This window comes from Acomys russatus, chromosome 26 (assembly GCF_903995435.1).
Source record: "Acomys russatus chromosome 26, mAcoRus1.1, whole genome shotgun sequence".
Taxonomy (NCBI): domain Eukaryota; kingdom Metazoa; phylum Chordata; class Mammalia; order Rodentia; family Muridae; genus Acomys; species Acomys russatus.
Window position 1 is genome coordinate 20,700,716 of NC_067162.1, and position 20,756 is coordinate 20,721,471.

The window sequence follows — 20,756 nt, forward strand, 5'->3', positions numbered from 1 at the left end:
GGACTTTTTGTGTGTCCTTACAATAATAGAGAACAACCTACCACCACCATCACATTCTCATTTACACACTCTCTCTTCTTTCATATTCAGGAGCATAGTGTGTGTGTGCGTGTGCGTGTGCGTGTGTGTGTGTGTGTGTGTGTGTGTGGCATTACAACAGCAGGCTGGGCTCCCAGTGTATATAAATCTGCCCACCTTTCCCTGTATTGCTACCACTAAACTGTTGGTGGTGGATTGTTTGATATATCACCCATGAAGTCTGGTTTGCTGAAGCTGTGCCTTCCTACTGCTCACAACACTTGACTGCAGTCTTCACTAGCCTGCATTTCTATGTTATTTTTGCAAGCCTACTGAGCATTGGCCTTCTTAAAAACTCTAGAAGCTGGGCAGTGGTGGTGCATGCCTTTAGTCCCAGCACTTAGGAGGCAGACTATAGATCTCTGCATTCAAGGACAGCCGCATCTACAGAGAGTTCAAGGACAGCCAAGGTTAGACAGAAAAACTCTCAGGAAAAATAAACAAAACCCTCTAGTCTAAAAGAATGCATTAGTTGGTGCCTATACAATATATGCTTAAAGTAACCCTTTTACACTGCTCTGAGTGAGCACTAGTAGATACCGAAGTAGTAGGACAGTCATTCACCCTCACAAAGTTTACTGTAAGTTAAAGGGACAGAACCATTCAGACAACAGTTAGCTCCCACTTTGTCACAGGATGTGTGATCAAGGGCAAATTACTTCCCCCACACCCAAGTGCTGTAAGAGTTCTGAGAAGAAGAAGGGGGTTGGGTTGGGTGACAAGGAGCCTGTGGTAATCATGAAAGACAGACTTCCTGAAGGTGGGGCTTAACTAGCTCATGACACAAGGTTAAGATTACGAACTCTTGACTAAAGCAGCATAGATAGAGGCCTAGGATGACTTTGTTTTTACCTTTTGTCTCTTTCAGAAGTTACAGTCCCACCCCACGGTCATGCTTTTTGCACTAATTGCACTGGAAAAGTTTGCCCAGACAAGTAGGTATAGTGACTTCTTGCACTAATGATCTTTGGTGGTTGTGAAAAAGTGAGCTTGCACTTTGAACTCCATCAAATGTACATGCGTTCTGGTTTTAGGACCAACAAAGTATATTAAGAACAAAAACAAAGATTGTTCTCAGTTAGGATTCAAGCATGGTGACTATAGTTACATTCATAGCTAAACTTCAGTGATAAAGGGGGTGGAAAGAAGGCTCAGCAGTTAAGAGCACTTGCTATGCAATCATGAAGACCTGACTTTGGATCCCAGCACTCATTAAGAAACCTGGCAACCCCATGAATACCTGTAACCCCAGCTCTGAAGCAGATAAAGACAAGAGGATTGCTGAGGCTTGCTGGCTTCCAGCCCAGTCAAGAAAATACAAGCTCCCAATTCAAGGAGTGATCTTGCCTCAAAAGGAATGGTGGAGAGTGATAGAAGAGGACACTCAGTGCCTTCTTCTGGCTTCCATGCATGCCTCACACATGTATGCATATATTCACACAGACATAAACACATACATCAAACACACACAATTTTAAAAAAGAGTGCATGATGAGGTTGGAGAGATGGTTCAGCAAATAAGAGTGCTTGATGCTCTTCCAGAAGACCAGAGTTTGGTTCCCGGCACCAACATTATTAAGCAGTTCACAGTCACCTCTACAGGCACTCAGACACGTATGGCATACATATAAACAGACTCACATGCATACACATAAGTAAAAAATAAACCTTGTGCCGGGTGGTGGTGGTGCATGCTTTTAGTCCCAGCACTTGGGAGACAGAGGCAGTCAGATCTCTGAGTTCAAGGCCGGCCTGGTCTACAGAGCTAGTTCCAGGACAGCCATGACTCAAGACAGAGAAACCCTATCTTGAAAAAAATGATAGATAGATAGATAGATAGACAGACAGACAGACAGAGTGATCTTAAACTGGGCATTAAGGTGCATGCCTTTAACCCCAGCATTCAGGATGCAGAGGCAGGTGCCTCTCTTAAGTTTGAGGCCAGCCTAGTTTACAAAGCAAGTTCCAGGACAGCCAAGACTGCAAAAATGATGATGATGAGATTGCCAGAAAGTAGCCACAGTTCTTTGGCTGTGTCATCCCTAGAAGGAAGCATTAATGGAAACCTAATTTAGTCTCCAAATTCTCTCTTGTCTCCCCTAACTCTTTTCCATCACTAATCTGCAGACACATTCTCCTCCTCCTCTTTCATTGTTATTTAAAGATGTCATCTTTCCAAACAGGTGAAAACAAATTGACTATTTCTGAGTCCAGTATTAGTGATCGTCTGGTCACATTGGAGTTGTGGGCTGATGATTCTGATTATCTGAAACGTCAAGTTGGCTTCTGCGCCCAGTGGAGCTTAGACAATCTCTGTAAGTGGGGGCTGTCCTTTATTAAAATGGTTTCTACTTCTATATATTATTTTATTTTACTTATGTTGAGCTGGGGGTGGGTTATATGTGTGTAGAGGCTAGAGGACAAATTTCAAGAGTTGATTCTCTTTTTCCACTGGGTGGGTTCCAGGTTATCAGAAAAGTGCCCTTACTTGCTGAGCCATCTCGCCAGCCAAAATTTGTTTACATTTCTAAATCCCTATCTTCAGTAGGATAAATAGCCTTCCTTTTGCTATAATGAGTGGGACTTCTTGGTAAGTTTCTGTATACTCTAATAGAAATTTATCCTAGGCCCCTTCCAGATGAGCATTACCAGGAATGCTTCCAATTCCAGCATTCTCCAGTTCACAGACCTTTACTGACACCTGCTGAGTCAAACTCCTTAACTATATAGCTCTATCTAAGAACTTTCCAATACACACTTTCCTTACTGCCATACAGCTAGGCCCTGCTGGTTTCTCCTCTGGCCCTTTCTTCTTTGTCTTTTCTTTTAATGTATGCATGTGTGGTGTTTTTATTGTCTGTGACAAAATGACCAACACGAACAACCTAATGGAAAGAATTACTTATTTTGGTTCATTGTTTTGGAGGTCTCAGTTTGCTGTGGCAGGAAGTTGGGTAGAATAGCCTAATCAGGGAGGCCCAGAAACAAAAAGGCAGAATGCTTTTTTAAAAACTTAATATAATTTTCAGTGTTAGGGACGAACCCTAGAACCTTTCTCATGCTAGGAAAACATTCTGTCACTGAGCTTTATCTCCAGCCTTGTTACCTTCTTTGTACTCTTCTTCTTACCTCAAATGGTCTTTTTGAACCATAATTCTTACTTAAGACTGTGGCAATTATTTTTAACTTTCTTTTTCTCCTCCAAAGGCTCTTAGAATGCAAACCAAACTGCTTTATCCTTACCTGGCTCTATTGCTTGCTCTGTGCGAATGCACAGGTGAACATCCATTTCTTGCTCTGACATGGAGTACAGCCATATAGTGCTAGCTAAACAGTGATTCTGAGTAAGCACAATTTGGAAGCTGGGCATGATGACACATAGCTATAATCTTAGCATTTGAGAGGCAAATACAAGAGAAACAGAAACTCGTCATCGTCAGCTACATAGTGAATTTAAACCCAACCTGAGCTATTTCCAGTAGCTCGTGCTTCAGAAAGAAAACAAAACCAGCTAATCCGGGTATTGTAGTACACACTTTCAGTCCTGTATTCGTGAGATGGAGACACGTAGACCATTGTAAGTTCAAGAATGGCCTGGTCTACATGGCAAGTTCTACATCAGTCAGGACCACATAGTGAGACCTGCAATTTGGATTTTGCTTCATTCACTATAATAGTTACAGAGACTGGAGACACCACGCTCACAGTACTGCCCGTTTTGGCATTTGCTTAGTCCATGGAACAGCAAAGCTTAAGATCCTAGGCCCTGCGAGGTTTCATTCCCTGACAAGTGTGGCAGCTAGAGATGACAGTAGTTTTTCCTTTTTTCCCAAACCCTGACAGCCTGCCCTAGGAAGCATGACCACTTTTTCTTTTGCAGTTATAAAAGAAGGTAGACAACTAACCTATGAGAAAGTGGACTTGAGTAACATCAGGGCCATGCTGAACAGCAATGATGTCAGCGAGTACTTGAAGATCTCACCTCATGGCTTGGAGGTAAAGCTCTCACAGACCTTTTCAGGGCTAACATTACTTCGTTCTTATTTTTCATGCCCTGCTTAAGAACAAGAGCAATATCTAACAAAGTTAGTCGAAGCTTTTCCTGTATCTAAAGAGTAATTAAAGGTAAAAGTGGTAGAGAGAGAGAGTGCTTCTAGATGTTACTCTCTCTGCTAGATCTCACATGTAACTGCCTCTGTTGTAAGCACACAGTGCTGGCGATGGTTTAAACTGTCTGCATGTTTGGTTGTAGTGCTCACAATTGTTGAATGAGTGCTCTGCTACTGAGTTGTAGCCCAGGATAAATATATCTGTTTTAAAACTTTATCTTAAATATCTGGATGTTTTGCCTGCATGTATGTCTACATACTGTTTGCTTGCCAAGAAGCGTCAGATTTCCTGGATCTGGAGTTACAGACATTTGAGCCACCACGTGGGTTCTGGGAATCAAACCCACATCCTTCAGATGTGTGGCCAGTGTTTCTAACTGCTGAGCCATCTCTCTAGCTCTGAATCTGTTTTCATCTTTGTCATTTTATTTAACTAAAAGTACAAAGACAAGTGTTTCCCAGAGAAGCTGCTCCTTTTGTAAGTGCTCATATAGCCTATTATACTAGACCTGATGCTTTTCTTTCTCATGTTGAATATTTCCAACTTCATACTGCATGTTGGTGTAAGACCTGCTTATATATAAGAAAATACCACAGGTCTTAGATAAGAAATAATAACAGAGTTGCTTCACTCAGTTTTGTGCTTTTATAAGTCACTGAAGATAGACAGTGTTAGCCTACCAGGAGCTTTAACAAGGAACACTCCATCCAGCCTTTCCTATGCTTCCCAGTTACTTTGTCGTCCTAAGGCACTGATGGACTGATTTGTACTCCTTCGTTCTGTCAGGCTCGCTGTGATGCCTCCTCCTTTGAGAGTGTACGCTGCACTTTTTGTGTGGACACTGGAGTGTGGTACTATGAAGTAACAGTGGTCACTTCTGGTGTCATGCAGATTGGCTGGGCTACTCGAGACAGCAAATTTCTCAACCATGTGAGTACCTGGGGCCAAGCAAAGGAAGCAGCAGCAGCTTGCTTCTGGTGGGTGGGAAAGACACATGTGCTTACTTTTCAAATAGGTTTTCTCAGTAACTAAGTGATGCCAGATTCCTGACAGTGGCTTGCTGTACTGTTTAGAAATAAGAAACAAGTGGAAATGCACCTCAGCCTCTGGTGTTTTCCTTGAGTTTTAAGTTCAACTTAATTTCCTACCGTAGAGTTGTCTTTATGGCTCAGTTGTAGTCCTAGGACCAGTTATCACATTGTAATAAGGGATGATTTGTTGTTGTTGTTGTTGTTGTTTCTTTTTTCTTTTTCTGTTTTTGTTTTGTTTGTTTAATTGTTGAGAAAAGCTTTCTCTGTATAGCCCTGGCTGTCCTGGAACTCACTCTGTAGATCAGATTGGCCTTCAACTCTGAAAGCCACCTGCCTCTGCCTCCAGAGTGCTGGATTAAAGGTGTGTGCCTCTATTCCCAGGCTAGCAACTGATAGTTTTTACCTTGAGATTAAGCTTTGGCTCCTTCTAGGGGCTAGAGAGATGACTCAGCAGTTAAGAGTTTTCCTGCTCACCCCAGAGGACCTGAGTTTGATTCCTAATACCCACATAAAGCTGCTAACAACCACTTGTAACTTCAGCTCCAGGAGATCCAGCAACCCTTTTTGGCTTCTATGGACACCCACACACATGTGACCCACACACATGTGGCACACACACACTAGCATACACATAATAAATAAAATTAAAGTGCATCTTTAAAAAGGGAACCTTGTGAGGAGGTGGTGGCGCACATGTTTAATCCCAACACTCAGGAGGCAGAGGCAGATGGATCACTGTGAGTTCAAGGCCAGCCTAGTCTACAAAGTGAGTCCAGGACAGCCAAGGCTACACAGAGAAACCCTGTCTTGAAAAACCAAAAAAAGAAAAAAAAGAAACCTTGTATAAATTCTCTTTCCACCAGGTGTGGTGGCACACACCTGTAATACCAGTACTCAGGAGGCAGAGGCAGGTGGATCCCTGTGAGTTCAGGGCCAGCCTGGTCTGCAGAGTGAGTCCAGGACAGCCAAGATAACACAGAGAAACCCTGTCTTGAAAAACTAAAAAACATACATAAATAAATAAATATAAGTTCTCTTTCCATAGCATTAAATATTGGTTGACTTTTCTCATTTGAATTTACCTTACAATTAATAGGCACATTTATTTTCAATATTTATCATTTTTTATAGAAAGTGCTAAAGTAAAGGGAAGTCTAAATCTGCTGTAGTAAACAGGCCTGGCAGACCACTGAATGTGGGAGTGTCACAGGTCCTTCCCTCAGACGGATACTTTCCTTTTTGGACTTAAGGTCTTGCTAACCTAAATCGTTATATGGCCCAAACCTCAAACTCATGGTGCTCCTCCTACTTCCCGCCTCTCAAGGGCAGGGATTACAGACCTTCACCACCCACCTGTTAAGACATACTCTTTCAACACCTAACCCAATTGCTTTCTTCTGTTGGTCATATTGAAAGATATTTGCACTTCTTTGAGAAAACATCAAATGGCAGTGATGCTGGTACAGGAGGCAAGTCCCCTAGTCCTTGAGAGGCCTAGCCAGCTTCCTTGAAGGACTCAGGATTCGACAACTAAGATTGAGTCATGGTTGAGGCCAAAGGGCTTGTGAAGGTAAAGCCAAAGACAAGAAGTGAATCCCCAGCACCCAGGGGCTACCTGGTCAAGAACATGAAGGTTTAGTCCCTGGAAAAGAGCTACCTATTCTCCCTGCCCTGAGATTATTGACTTTTTCCTGGGCATGTCCCTAAAGGATGACATTCTAAACATCCTACCAGTGTAGAAGCGGGCGCTACTGGCCAGTGGATCAAGGCTTTTGTCACTATTGGAGACTACAGTGGTCATGTGGCTCTTAGTGTTAAGTGCTCCATGCAGGTAGCCACTGCCATCAATGGGCCTTCATCTTAGCCAAGCTTTTCATCATCCCTGTGCAAAGAGGCTACTGGGTAAACAAGATGGGCAAGCCCCACATCATCCCACACAAGATGACTCTGCACCGATAGCTCTGTACTGATGTGTCTCATGTGTTCTGGGGCACTGGCATCATCTCTGCTCCAGTACCCAAGAAGCTGCTACTGATGGCCAGAATTGATAACAACTACACATCATCCAGGGGCTGCACTGCTACCTTGGGCAACTTCGCCAAGACCATCTTTGGTCCCATCTCCAAGACCTATAGATACCTGACCCCTGCCCTCTGGAAAGAGACTAGAAACTGTGCCACCATGTCTCCTTGCCAAGAATTAGCTGACCATCTTGTGAAAACCCACACCAGAGTTTCCATTCAGAGGACCCAGGCTTCAACTGTGGCTACCACATAGGGTTTTTATACCAGAAAAAGAAAATGAATTAAGTCTGGGGGTGGGGGGGGAAGGTCAGGTGTGGTGGCGCACACCTTTAATCTCAGCACTCGGGAGGCAGAGGCAGGTGGATATTTGTGAGTTTGAGGCCAGTCTGGTCTACAAAGCGAGTCTAGGACATCAAAGCTACACACAGAGAGACCCTGTCTCCAAAAACCAAAACCAACCAAAAACAAACAAACAAAAAAAGTCTGGGGAGAAAATAAGCTATTTGAAATCAATCCAGCCTTGTCCAGGAAGATTTTGTAAAACTCCTAGACTAGAAAGAGAATAGTTGTAAGAAGAGCAAGTCAGGTCTGGACTGTTGCATTGTGTAGACTCCAGTCTGATGTTATTTTTGTTTGGGAACCTGTAATGTTTGGAAGCTTGGGATTGTTTTGTGCTATTGTGTGGTCCGAAGTTACTAGGTCTGGGGCTGGAGAGATGGCTCAGAGCTTAAGAGCACTGACTGTTCTTCCAGAGGTCCTGGGTTCAGTTCCCCAGCAACTACATGGTGGTTCACAAACATCTATAATGTGATCTGATCTTCTCTTCTGACCAGAAGGTGTACATACAGGCAGAGGACTGTATTTATAATAATAAATAAATAAATCTTTACCAAAAACAAAAAACAGTACAAAACAATTCCATTGCCTAGTTTCTTTTTTCTTTTTCTTTTTTTTTTTTTTTTTTTGTTTTTTCGAGACAGGGTTTCTCTGTGTAGCCTTGGCCATCCTGGACTCACTTTGTAGACCAGGCTGGCCTCGAACTCACAGCGATCCGCCTGCCTCTGCCTCCCGAGTGCTGGGATTAAAGGCATGCGCCACCACGCCCGGCTCCATTGCCTAGTTTCTAATACTGATTTATCAGCTATATGGTTAATGGCTGCCTGTTCCAAATAGAGTCCCAAAAGTGAATTCTTTTTATTATTATTAATATTATTTATTTATGTTTTTTGTTTTATAGACAAGGTTTCTCTGTGCAGCCTGGCTGTCCTGGACTCACTTTGTAGACCAGGTTAGCCTGCCTCTGCCTCCCAAGTTCTGGGATTACAGGCATGTGCTACTACACCTAGTGTGATTTATTTTTTAACCTTAAAAATTAATCTTGAAGCCAGGCAAGATGTTGTTGTTGTTGTTTTGAGACAGGGTTTCTCTGTGTAGCCTTGGCTGTCCTGGACTTGCTCCATAGGCCAGCTTAGTCTTGAACTCACTGAGATCTGCCTACCTCTGCCTTCCCAGTGCTGGGATTACAGGTGTGTGCCACTGCTTTTCTTAGAATCAGTCCACAAGGAAGCTGACTAACCTTCAAGAGTTTGTTTCCTTTTCCAGGAATGATAGTGGTTTTGTGGAGCTAATACGAACTAAATGAACTTTGACAAGTGTGAAAGTGCCTGCAACAAAGGAAGCACTTGGAGAAGTTTTATTGGCAAAGCTAGTATCTGTTTACTTGGAACTAGGCTTTGGTACCAACTTTTTGATGTCTTCCAAGTACCATAGGCTTTCCTTTCATCCACAAAAACTTAGAATGCCATCTACTAGGTCTCCCTGGGTTAGAATAGGTAGAGTCTTGTTAATCGTCTGGGCCTTATCTCTCTCCAGGAAGGATACGGCATTGGGGATGATGAGTTCTCCTGTGCCTATGATGGCTGCCGGCAGCTGATTTGGTACAATGCCAGAAGTAAGCCTCATGTGCACCCATGCTGGAAGGAAGGTATTCATTCTCCATCTTGAACTTGTCACCTTGGTTAGAACAGCTAGCTATTAGCAGGCATTTATTATGATAAGCTTAAAATACCTTAATAGGAGACTTAGACTCACTGTCGTGATTATGAATGCTATTCCCTGATAAACTTACCTATTGTGACAACTCTTCTGAAACAGAGCATTTCAGAATATTAAATCCTTAGGGCCTAGAGAGATGGCTCAGTGATTAAGAACATGTGCTGCTTTTCCAGAGGACCTGAGTTCAGTTTCCAGCACCTATGTTGGGTGGCTCACAACTACCTGTAACTCCAAGAGAACCTAATACCTTCTAGCATCTCATGGGCACCTGCACTCGTGTGCACATAGCACATACACTCCCATCTCAATCAGTGTTCTATTGCTCTAAAGAGACACCATGACCATGGCAACTCTTATAAAGGAAATATTTAATTGGGGCTGGCTTACAGTTTCAGAGGTTTAATAGTTCATTATCATCATGGCGGGAAGCATGGCAGCACGCAGGCAGACATGGTGCTGGAGGCACATGCACAAAATCACTGTGAAGGCTAGTTTACTCTGTGTCTGTGGTTTGAATTAAATGGACCATGGATATGTTATGGACACTAGAATTGTGACACTAAAATGAAGATGCAGAGATGAAATGGCTATAGAATAGGTATTTGGTAGTAAGAAGCCATGCTCTAAGTAGGGTCTTTTGGGATGGAGTAGGTAAGGAGTGGAGCTAGATAAGAAAGTAGCCAGGCCAGGCGGTGGTGGCGCACACCTTTAATCCCAGCACTCCGGAGGCAGAGGCAGGCAGATCACTGTGAATTTGAGGCCAGCCTGGTCTACAAAGTGAGTCAGGACAGCCAAGGCTATCAGAGAAACCCTGTCTCGAAAAAACCCATTAAACAAAAGCAAAAAAACAAAACAAAACACAAACAGAAAAATAGATTCAATTGTGGGGGGGAGCTGCAGAGATGGCTCAGAGGTTAAGAACACTGTCTGCTCTTCCAGAGGTCCTGAGTTCACTTCCTATCAACCACATGGTGGCTCACAACCATCCACAATGAGATCTGGTGCTCTCTTCTGGTATGCAGACAGAACACTGAATACATAATAAGTAAATAATATTTTTTAAAAAGAAAGCAGCCAGTGCTCTGTCCACGTCCTCCTTCATTTCCCACACTAATCAGCATTGTAAATTGAGGTGTCAGGCAGTCCAAGAAAGCTGGGGTTCCATCACTCACAGAGGACTAAGTGATAGCGTGGAAAAGGGAATGAAATGAAAAAACAGCAGGGCACCCAGAGTTTTTGTTTTGTTTTATTTAGTTTGGTTTTTGAGACAGTTTTTTGACATAGTCCTGGCTGTCCTGGAACTCATTATGTGGACTAGGATGGCCTATACCTCAGAGATCCCCCGGCCTCTGCCTCCTTCCTGCTGCAGTGAAGGGCGTGCACTCCCACGCCCAGCCTGGGACCTAGGTTTTTGAAGGAATGTGTAGCTTATGCATTTCATGGAGACACTGTCTTCAGAGCATTTTAGGTTCGAATATTACCATTTAGTCTTGCCTAGCCTAGAATTCACTATATAGATCAGGCCGACTTTGAACCTGGGACAGTCCTTCTGCTTCTGTTTCCCAAATGTTAGGGTTAAAGGTATGTGCTACTGTGCCTTTAGAAGCTACCTTTTTTTTTTTTTAATCAGAATTTAAGAACGTATTTCTGAATACATTTAGTATCTTAAAATTTGAAGAATAGAAAAGTACAAAGCAATTTTAATTTCTCTCTCTCTCTCTCTCTCGATATATATATACATATCTCACACACACATATCTTAGGGTTACTATTGCTGTGATAGAACACTATGACCAAAATCAACTTGGGGAGGAAAGGGTTTAATGTGTGTGGGTGTTTTTCATGCATGTATGTTTGTACATGTACCACATGTATATCCGGTGTCCAAAGAAGCCAGAAGAGAACTAGAGTTGCAGATGGTTGTGAACCACCATGTAGGTGCTGGGATTCAAACTCAGATCCTCTGGAAGGGTAGGCCTTAACTGATGAGCCATCTCTCCAGCCCTAGAGATTCTTTTAACCATTTAGATCAACCATTTGCATATTCCCGTTGTTGTACTTCATCTCCTGAACAGGTTTCTGGTTACAAAAATTTACACCACTAGGGCTAGAGATATGGCTCAGGTGATAGAAACTTCTCTGCCCCATATGAGGCCCTAGGCACAGTCATTAGTGCTGAATAATTTGAGTATAGTGGTATAGCTGGAAACAGAATTCATGAGGTAGAGGCAGGAAGATCAAAAGTTTAAGGTTATCCTCAGCTGCATAACAAGTTCAAGGCCAGCCTGAGCTAGAGACACTGTCTTTTAAAAAGAAAATCTAAACCAAAAACAAAACATGAATGGCTTGGTATGGTGGATTCATCTATAATCCCAACAGTCAGGAGGCTGAAGCAGGAGGATTTCATGTTTGAAACTATCTTTGACTACATAGCCAGTTTGAGGCCAGCTAAGGCTACATACAAATACCTGTCTCAGAAAATCAAAAGACAAACAATAAAATAACTTTTAATACTTTTCAATATCTCATTTTAAACTAGAACAAAAAAATGAAATCTCACTTTTAAAAAATCAGTATGGCTGTGTTCTTTAAAACAAAAACATTTGGGTAGTTATTATCTAGGGAGTTTAAATCTTGCAGAGAAGCAAATCAGCACATAATTTCATCTTACCCAACATGTACATTTTTTTCCCTCATTTTAGCATCTTGAAATTGAGATGCATCTTATACAATTGATGGCTTGTCATGGTTTAAATGGAAGCTTATTTTCCTTTAATGATACATGAAAATACTGTTATGGAAATGTCAGATAAGCTGCACAGGAAACAAAGAGAAGCGTGTTGAATGTGTAGCTAAAGGCACAAGCTTAGTACAGGGCATTGAGCCTTTCCCGGATCTGAGTAGCACAAGCCTAACAGTGTTTGGTTTATCTTCTAGGAGACACAGTAGGGTTTCTGTTAGACTTGAATGAAAAACAAATGATCTTCTTTTTAAACGGCAACCAGCTGCCTCCTGAGAAGCAAGTCTTTTCATCCACCATGTAAGTAGCTCCTTAGTCAAAGATGAGTAGATTCATGGAATGTACTTTCCTCAAGGATAAAAAACTAAAAAACTTTCTCTGTTTATCTAATCAATTATGAGAAATTTGTTTATTTCAATTAGTTAGAGCCCCATTTGATCTGACCTCAATGTCCAAGAGTTTGATACAGAAACATAAAGGTGTGGTCATCCCTGGCTCACAGACCTGTCTAGGTTAAGAAATAGAACCTAGCCGGGCATGGTGGCACATGCCTTTAATCCCAGCACTCGGGAGGCAGAGACAGATGGATCACTGTGAGTTCAAGGCCAGCCTGGTCTACAAAGCAAATCCAGGACACCAGGACAGCCAAGGCTACACAGAGAAACCCTGTCTTGGAAAAAAAAAAAAAAAAAAACAGAAAACAAAAAGAAAGAAGGAGAACCTTTTTTTCTCTTCCTTTCTGCCAAAGTGACTGGCTCACTTTGACTTTCTCAAAATGACTCTATATGTGAACTTGGTTTTTATAAATTCTGTTGACCTCTGTGCTCATTTTTATTTGTAGATCTGGATTTTTTGCTGCAGCTAGTTTCATGTCATATCAACAATGTGAGTTCAATTTTGGAGCAAAACCATTCAAATACCCACCATCTATGAAATTTAGCACTTTTAATGATTACGCCTTCCTAACAGCTGAAGAAAAGATCATTTTGCCAAGGTAAGAGTCTGATCAGCTCTCTCCAGACTGTCATGTGCATTTCATGGAAAATCATAGCAACTTACAGGAGATTTTTTTCTTCCAACTTTGAACAAGTAATCTAACTGAAAAAGTTTACTTCTAAGAAATATAAATTAGCAAAATAGACCCCATAAAAATATATATAAACTAGTGATTAGTTTAAAGTTATTTGAAAACAAAAATTAAAAGCTTAGTCTGGCAAACCAGGTGATTTCATGAGGTCTCTATGAAATTGTGAGTGATAGCCTTATATTATTTAAAGCAGTGGTTCTCAACCTGGGGTAGAACGACCTTTTCACAGGGGTCACCCAAGACCTTTAGAAAACACAGATAGTTATATTACAATTCACAACAGTAACAAAATTATAGTTATGAAGTAGCAATGAAAATAGTTTTATGGTTAGGGGGTCACCACAACATGAGGAACTTTATTAAAGGGTCGCAGCAGTAGGAAGGTTGAGAATCACTGCTTTAAAGTGTTGTAGGACCCAGAGAAGAAGAGGGAGCATGCCCCCATATCCTTTACTAGCTAAATAATGCTGATGTGAAAATCAGAAAGGAGCTGGGTATGGTGGCACACGGCTATAGTCCCATCACTGGCTAAGCAGAGCTGGAGGTCAACCTGATCTACAAAGAGAGTCCAGGACAGCCAGGACTACAAGAGAAACCCTGTCTTGAAAAAAAAAAAGAAAGAAAGAAAAGAAAATCAGTAAATCATTAGCAGACTTGATTTATTGAAACCAACTCCTTTTGGGTTTAAACTGCATAGCAAACATACTACCACTGTTCTACAGCCATTAACACATGGGAAGCCATCTCAGGCAAAACTTCACTGCCCTTATTTGACAGAAACTGAGATTGGATTGTCTCCCTGGGTGAATGCCTGCTTGTCTTCCTCATAAGATGAATGCAGTCTGTTTCTTCAGCTAGGAAAAGACTCCAGCTGCTTGCTAGTGATTACTGCATATTGAAGCCTGTTACACATTGTGAGCCAACGTTATCAGGGTAGCTGCCTAGGCCGGTATAAGGCAGGAGAAATTTATTCCTAGTGTTGCAACAATAAGATAGTTCTTCAGCAGTTGAAGAGACCATATTGGCCAGGACAAAGCTTGTGTTGAACCATATGTCATACTCATAAATGTAACTATAATACAATGACATCCTGGCTTCTGTTTTGAAGCAAAACATAGGTCTATATAGGCAGCCCTCTTCCTTTACCTTGCACTCTGTCTCAGTGAGTTGGCAGTTTCAGATGAAGGAGAACATGTTACAGCAAGAGCAGCAGAGCCTTGGCAGTAGTCTAAGAATATAAAGGCCATTCACACTGTGTTCAGGCATGTGAGGTTTGTTCCTCAGAGCTTCTGTGCAGTTTGTCCTGGTACTTAACAGAGACTGTGAACTTTGAGTTGCTCTTGGTGAAAGTTGAGGTGACACCTCCCTTTCATCTTTCACTCCTCAGTCCTTTGTTTATCCAGCATGCTTTGCCTGAGATGGGGCTCATCTGTCACCTGAAGGGCACAACTGATCCATCTATGAGTTAAATAATCAATCCCCACTTCTTCAGAGTTAAGCTTCCCAGAATGGGGGTGGGAAATCATCCTTTATGGCCAGCTTATACATGTCAGCATGGTGACTGAATATTCATTTAACACTCAGAGTGTGTCCTGTCTTGCATTCTTATTACAACCTAGGTCAATTTCATTCTGAATCTAGACTTTATTCTCTCTGAATGATACAGTTTGTGACATGGCTTTTTTGGTGCAGGCCTATAATCTGAGCTACTATAGAAGCTGAAGCAGGAGGGTTGCAACTACTTGGAGTTTTGTTGTTTATGTTTTGTTTATTCTCTAGTTATTCTCTTCGCTGTTTTGTCTTAACCTCTTTATTATGCTAAACTCAAATACATACCAAAAATGTAAAAGAATCTGTACAGTGACGCACATACATCCTTAGCTAAGTAGTCAGCCACAGTGGCCACTGCTCTCCTGTGGTCTTCCCTCATCAGATAATAACCCACTTCCATTCCAGTCTCTCTGTTGGTGCTGCCTAGAATGCTCTCTCCCGACAGCAAGGCTCACTTCCTCCATGCCTTTACATGTCTACTACTAAAGTGTGCTCAGTGAGGCTCCTCAGCTGCATCATTCTAAGTCTTGCACCTGACACATGCGAGCACTGCTTTCCCTCTTTCCCAGGTTATTTTCCAGCATGAGAGGCTCTATAAAAGCAGACACTTTTTTCTTTGTTTGTGGGCTGTCTTTTTCTCAGGGGCCTTTTACCCTAGCTTCCAAATGCTGATTCCAGCTGTGCACCACCATGCCTAGATAAGCACACTTACTTGGTCTCCTGCTTATTGCTGAATTACCAGGGTTTACAGCAGTACCAGACGCATAGCAAGCCCATAAGTGACCTGTAGGACAGCAGTTCTGCCTGTCTGATTTCCAGTCCATGTGGAATGGAAGGTTCAAACCTAAAATGTCTGAACTTGCAGAGAGTCTACATGTTATAAGCCCTTTGACCTTGTGTAAAAATGATGGGTGTTTAAAAAAAAAAAAAAAAGATGGGTGTTTTCCCTGAGAAAGTTGGTATATTTCAGCAAAATCTCAATATATGTGACTTAAATGGTTGAAATTTCTGGTTAAAAAACAAAAAAACAAAAAAACATTGGACTTAGAACCAAAGGATTTAATTGTGATTTCTGTTTATTAAGTTTTACATAAATCATCTCATTTACTTATTTATTGTTCATAAAATGACAGCCAAGCCTCCTTCACTGTTAAGACTGAAATGTATGAAAACTTTACTAAACAAAGATTACAGAGCACATTTTCCCTGTGTAGGGCTTTTTGAGAGTGTTTCTTGTATCCCACTGCAAATTGACTCCTTGTTGACAAAATGAATTTCCTATTGCGTTGTCAGGCACAGGCGCCTTGCTCTGCTGAAGCAAGTCAGTATTCGAGAGAACTGCTGTTCACTCTGTTGTGATGAGGTAGCAGACACACAGCTGAAGCCATGTGGACACAGGTAAGGGGGTCTGCTTATTGGGCCACCTTCCATACATGACGTTCAGCAACATTTCATCCTGTTTTTAAGTTTTGGATTATTAGCAAATCCATAGCTGTTCATCAGGGTTATTAGATTATTAGGACTATAGTGGACAGGGTGAAGAATTACGTTGACAAAGTAGTATCTGCTGCCTTCCAGAAAGTACCTGGAATAAAACAATTTGATATGGAAAACCTAGTTTTTGAGTTTTGGTTTTTGTTTACTCAGATAAACACATACACACAAATAGATTTCACTGGGTTGGTGTATAATTTGAAAGAGGATTTCTTTGTGTAGCCCTGCCTGTCCTGGAACTTGCTCTGTACATGAGGCTGGCCTCAAACTCACTGAGATCCACCTGCTTCTACCTCCTGAGTACTGGAATTAAAGGCGTGTGTCACTGCATTGATTTATAGTTTTGGCTTTACAGATGTGAAAGGCAGTAGGTGTGGTGGCACAGGCCTTGAATCCCAACATGCAGAGATACAGAGGCAGGCAGATCTCTGAGTTCAAGGCCACCTTGATCTATAAAGCAGGTCCAGGACAGCCAAGGCTACATGGAGAAACCCTGTCTCGGGACTCCACCCCCACCCCAAAAAAAGTTAGGACAGCTTAAGAGACAGTTCAGCAGTTAAGAGCACTGGCTGCTCTTCCAGAGGACTCAGGTTCAGTTTCCAGCTCCCACATGGAAGCTACAGCTATCTGTGATTAGTTCCAGGGGATCCAGTGTCCTCTTCTGCACATGGTACACACGTACATAGACAAAATACTCCTAACATTTTTAAAAACTGAAAATCTAGGCCAGGTGTGGTGGCACATGCCTTTAATCCCAATAATCCTAATAGATTTTAATAAAATCTATAAATATATATTACACACACACACATATGTGTTTGCATGTTTGTATGTTCAGAGATGTATGCTATTTTTTCCTCTATCAGCTGGCCATTCATCCCAGTAATATTTACCATATACATCTTATATCACAGATATTACACAATGTTTTTATATTAGATTTTCAGGTTTTTGTGTTTGGTTTGGTTTGATTTTATTTTGGTTCTTTGAAACAGGGTTTCTTTGTGTTAGCCTTGGCAGTCCTGGACTCGCTTTGTAGGCCAACTGGCCTCGAACTCACAGTGATCCACCTGCCTCTGCCTCTTGAGTGCTGGGATTACAGGAATGCGCCACACCCAGTGATTTTTTTTTTCTTTTTTAATGTTTATACAGTATGTTGCCTGCATGTATGTCTTCAGGCCACAGGAGAGCACCAGATCTTATTACAGATAGTCGTGAACTACCATGTGGTTCCTAGGAATTGAACCCAGGACCTTTGGAAGAGCAGATGGCACTCTTAACCTCTGAGCCATCGCTCCAACTCCTGAGATCTAATTTTTATTTAATTTTCTTTGTTATTTTTCAAACTGTGTATATTTGCCTTTTTCTCAGTAGACTTGTTAATATTTTAGATTTAGCTGGCAGGTGGAGTTTGGCCTTTTAAAGCATTTAATTTAACTGGCACTTATTTCTTTTTTCCTTAGCGACCTGTGCATGGATTGTGCCTTGCAACTGGAGACCTGCCCATTGTGTCGTAAAGAAATAGTGTCTAGAATCAGACAGATTTCTCATATTTCATGACACATGTGAAGAGATATCATGGACCTGTTTCTACTCAATTCCAACCAATGTTGAAAAGAAAAGGAAAAAAAAATCACGCAGACATCTCTAACCAGTTGTATGCACATTGAAACTTCTTATAGCCATGGCCAGATTTTATGCTAAAATTGGTAGTTTGTCAAAGACAAATTCTCTTAGTCTAATCCAACTTGCCAGCCCTGAATTCCTTTTGAGGCCACGGAAGGCTGAATGTCAGCAGCTGGGCCTGTGGTAATTCCGTGAAAGAGAACAGGTGACAAGGGTCTCCTGAATGCTGAAACCACGCTGGAATTCTTCATGTTGGGTTCATTTGATTGTTTAACACAAGGTGTTTTGTGTCTTAGTCTACAGTTTTTATTTTGGGGTGAAGTCACTTTGGAGCAGTAATTGATAGCGTGTCTGGGTTAAGTATCACTGGTCAGAGAACCCCGGTGTGTTAAGCATGGATATCGCACTGCAAGACTTGACTCTAAACGTAGCATCACACAGATCACACAGGTCATTACTACAAGCAACATAAAGACCCTGAAAGAAGGTGCACAGGCTGTAGGGAGAAAAACAATAACAACAACAACAAAAGCCCAAATTTTTTTTATATTTCAGTGATTCCAAAGAACATTCTAGTTTTTTTAACTATAGAAAATTGGTGGTATTTTCACATTCATGGTGTTTCTATCCCGTTTCAGTACCCACATTTTGTGAGGGAAAATGTTTTGTCAATGCAGGAGGAACTCTTAAACCAATTGCAATGTTAGACTGGAGAAAAGATAGTGTATCTTTGAGGTACCATCAAATCAGGTTTTTTTGGGTTTTTAGTTTTTAAAAAATTTTTAATCAGTATTGATTTTGGAAGTAATATACTTTGAAACTCCTGAATTAATAGTCTCTAGAGGACAGTCTAAGAACACATATCCTGTTGTTTTAAATAAATACATGTTTTTGAATAGCAAGTTCAATCATGAATTGTTGACTCTGTCTTCATCAAAAGTGTTTTATATCCCTCTCAGGGTCTCTGGTGAAGGCCTTCAAGAGTTCACTTTTTCTCCCAGAAAATTGGAAGGTAGAATTATACATTTTTAAGACTTATTTCATAATGGTGTACCTCAGCAACTGCCTTTCAATTTATGCCAAGTCCTTACTTACTGAGTTTATACTTGAATAGTAGATGTCTTCTGAGTTTTACAGTGTCTTAAACTCACTGCACATTCTTTTTTTTTTTTTTTTTTTTTTTTCTCTTTCCCTCTTTCTTGTTTGTGGTTCATTAACCCTGTCCTACTACAGAGGTGATTTCCTTCCTGGCTGTACTTGTTGGGTGCTGAAGTTTCTCCATGTCTCTCTAGTCTTCCATGAATCCAAATATAAGTATATATATAGATATAGTTATGTGTTCTCTTCAGCTTGTGGTGACTGCAGTAATTTGCATTGAAGAATAAAAGATCTGTTGCATTTTTTTACTCTAAGATTTCACAGCTCTCATTGGTGTCTTCCTCTAAAACTCCTACTCCTCAGTGTAGGAGAGAATCAAGTATAAGAGCAAAGGAAGAAAAGTTGGACCTGTAATACCAGCACTCAGAAAACTAAGACTAGAAGATTTACATGAATTTGTGGCCAGCCTAGGCTACGACTTAGTGAACTCCAGAACAGTCAGGATTGTAGAACACTGGATCTTTAGCTCAGTGGTAGAGTTCTGTCTGGCGTGCTCAAGGCTCTGTGTTCCTTCCCTGGTACCTGAGAGGAAAAGAAAATGAAGAATTAAGTTTCGCCAGCATAGTGCATGCCTTTAGTCTGAGCACCAGGGAAGCAAAGGCGAGCCAATCTTAGAGCTCCACGCCAGCCAGAACTATATAGTAAGATCTTGTTTAATTACATATCCATCAGCTATAAAAAGTGCTGGCACTTTCCTGTGTGGCATATCAAACATCTGCTTATGGAGTAGTAGCAGGAAGAGGCAGTGTGATTTCTGTGTATTGTGATACTTTGCTAGTGCCACAGAGAAAAAGAGTGCAGTGCCAAGAACAGAAGCATACAGTTGGGGGAGAATGAGGCAGAGCTGCTTTAGGTATTCGGCTAACGTATGGGTAGAGGAAGTTGTCAGAAGAAAACTAAAGGACACATAAGTAGGTAGCCAGGCAGAGGGACTGAGGACAGGCTCCTAGGACTGGGTGTCTAGGAGGGTATAGCATTATAGGTAGAGGTCCTCACCAAGGAGAAAGCTGATGCAGGGAAGCTGGGCATGGTGACAGTAGTATGCTCTGCTGTTGGAGGTCAGGGGGTACTCATGAAGCCTAGGAAAGGAGTCTTGCATTTTCTCCTAGATACAATGAAAAGCAATGCTATGTTTGTTAAGCTTGGAAGTGCCTAGATGGTGTTCTTAGAGGATGGCTCTGCCTTCTCTTTGGAGAATGGAAGAATAGGTGGGTCAGAGCTAGAGAAGCAGAAAATCTAGTCTAATGGGAGCCAAAAGAATTCAGGAACCTGCCAGCTTTCTAGAAATCTCCCCCTTGAACTTGGTTCCTAAGGTGGCCTGCTTTTCAAGACTATAAAATAGCTTCAGTAGTGAAGTGATTAAACCATCCAGGGTAGAAGCAAATTTATCTTGAAGCTGCTTTAAAAGGAAACATTCTGTACATAGGAAAAAAATGTATTAGCAAGCCACATGGAGACACCAACAATGGAGCCACTCTTCACTGAATGTAACTGGTTTAGGGGAGAGGCTAGACTTTTACTGTCAGTGCAGTGTAAGGGGAGGGGGTGTCAGGTGGGAATAAGTTGCAGCATTTCCCCAGCGATTCATTGGGGGGGGGGAATAGAGTTTCAGCCAGAAAACATAATTAAGAGTTGGCTTTTTTTATTTCTTTCTCTGTGTAGCTCTGGCTGTCCCAGAACTCTGTAGGCCAGGCTGGCCTCAACCTGAAAGATCTGCCTGCCTCTGCCTCTCAAGTGCTGAGATTAAAGGAATGCACTACCATCAACCAACTTATTTAAAGTTTCTTCTTCTTCTTCTTCTT

The 20,756-nt window shown here is 41.6% G+C and overlaps 2 protein-coding genes and 1 pseudogene across 2 annotated transcripts in view; all 3 read left to right on the forward strand.

Annotated features, from left to right (window-relative positions):
• Rspry1 (ring finger and SPRY domain containing 1) overlaps positions 1-18,375 on the forward strand; it is a 29,983-nt gene extending 11,608 nt beyond the window's left edge. The window contains exons 6-14 of the mRNA XM_051168789.1: positions 947-1,013; positions 2,262-2,393; positions 3,959-4,074; positions 4,975-5,118; positions 9,116-9,227; positions 12,236-12,338; positions 12,880-13,032; positions 15,970-16,074; positions 17,634-18,375. Coding sequence (XP_051024746.1) covers positions 947-1,013; positions 2,262-2,393; positions 3,959-4,074; positions 4,975-5,118; positions 9,116-9,227; positions 12,236-12,338; positions 12,880-13,032; positions 15,970-16,074; positions 17,634-17,730 — 1,029 coding nt within the window. The 3' untranslated portion in view covers positions 17,731-18,375. The remainder of the gene's footprint in view (positions 1-946; positions 1,014-2,261; positions 2,394-3,958; positions 4,075-4,974; positions 5,119-9,115; positions 9,228-12,235; positions 12,339-12,879; positions 13,033-15,969; positions 16,075-17,633) is intronic.
• Positions 1-20,756, forward strand: part of Cx3cl1 (C-X3-C motif chemokine ligand 1) — a 170,688-nt gene that overhangs the window by 34,828 nt on the left and 115,104 nt on the right. The window lies entirely within an intron of this gene.
• On the forward strand, positions 6,047-7,531 carry LOC127209202 (40S ribosomal protein S2-like; annotated as a pseudogene).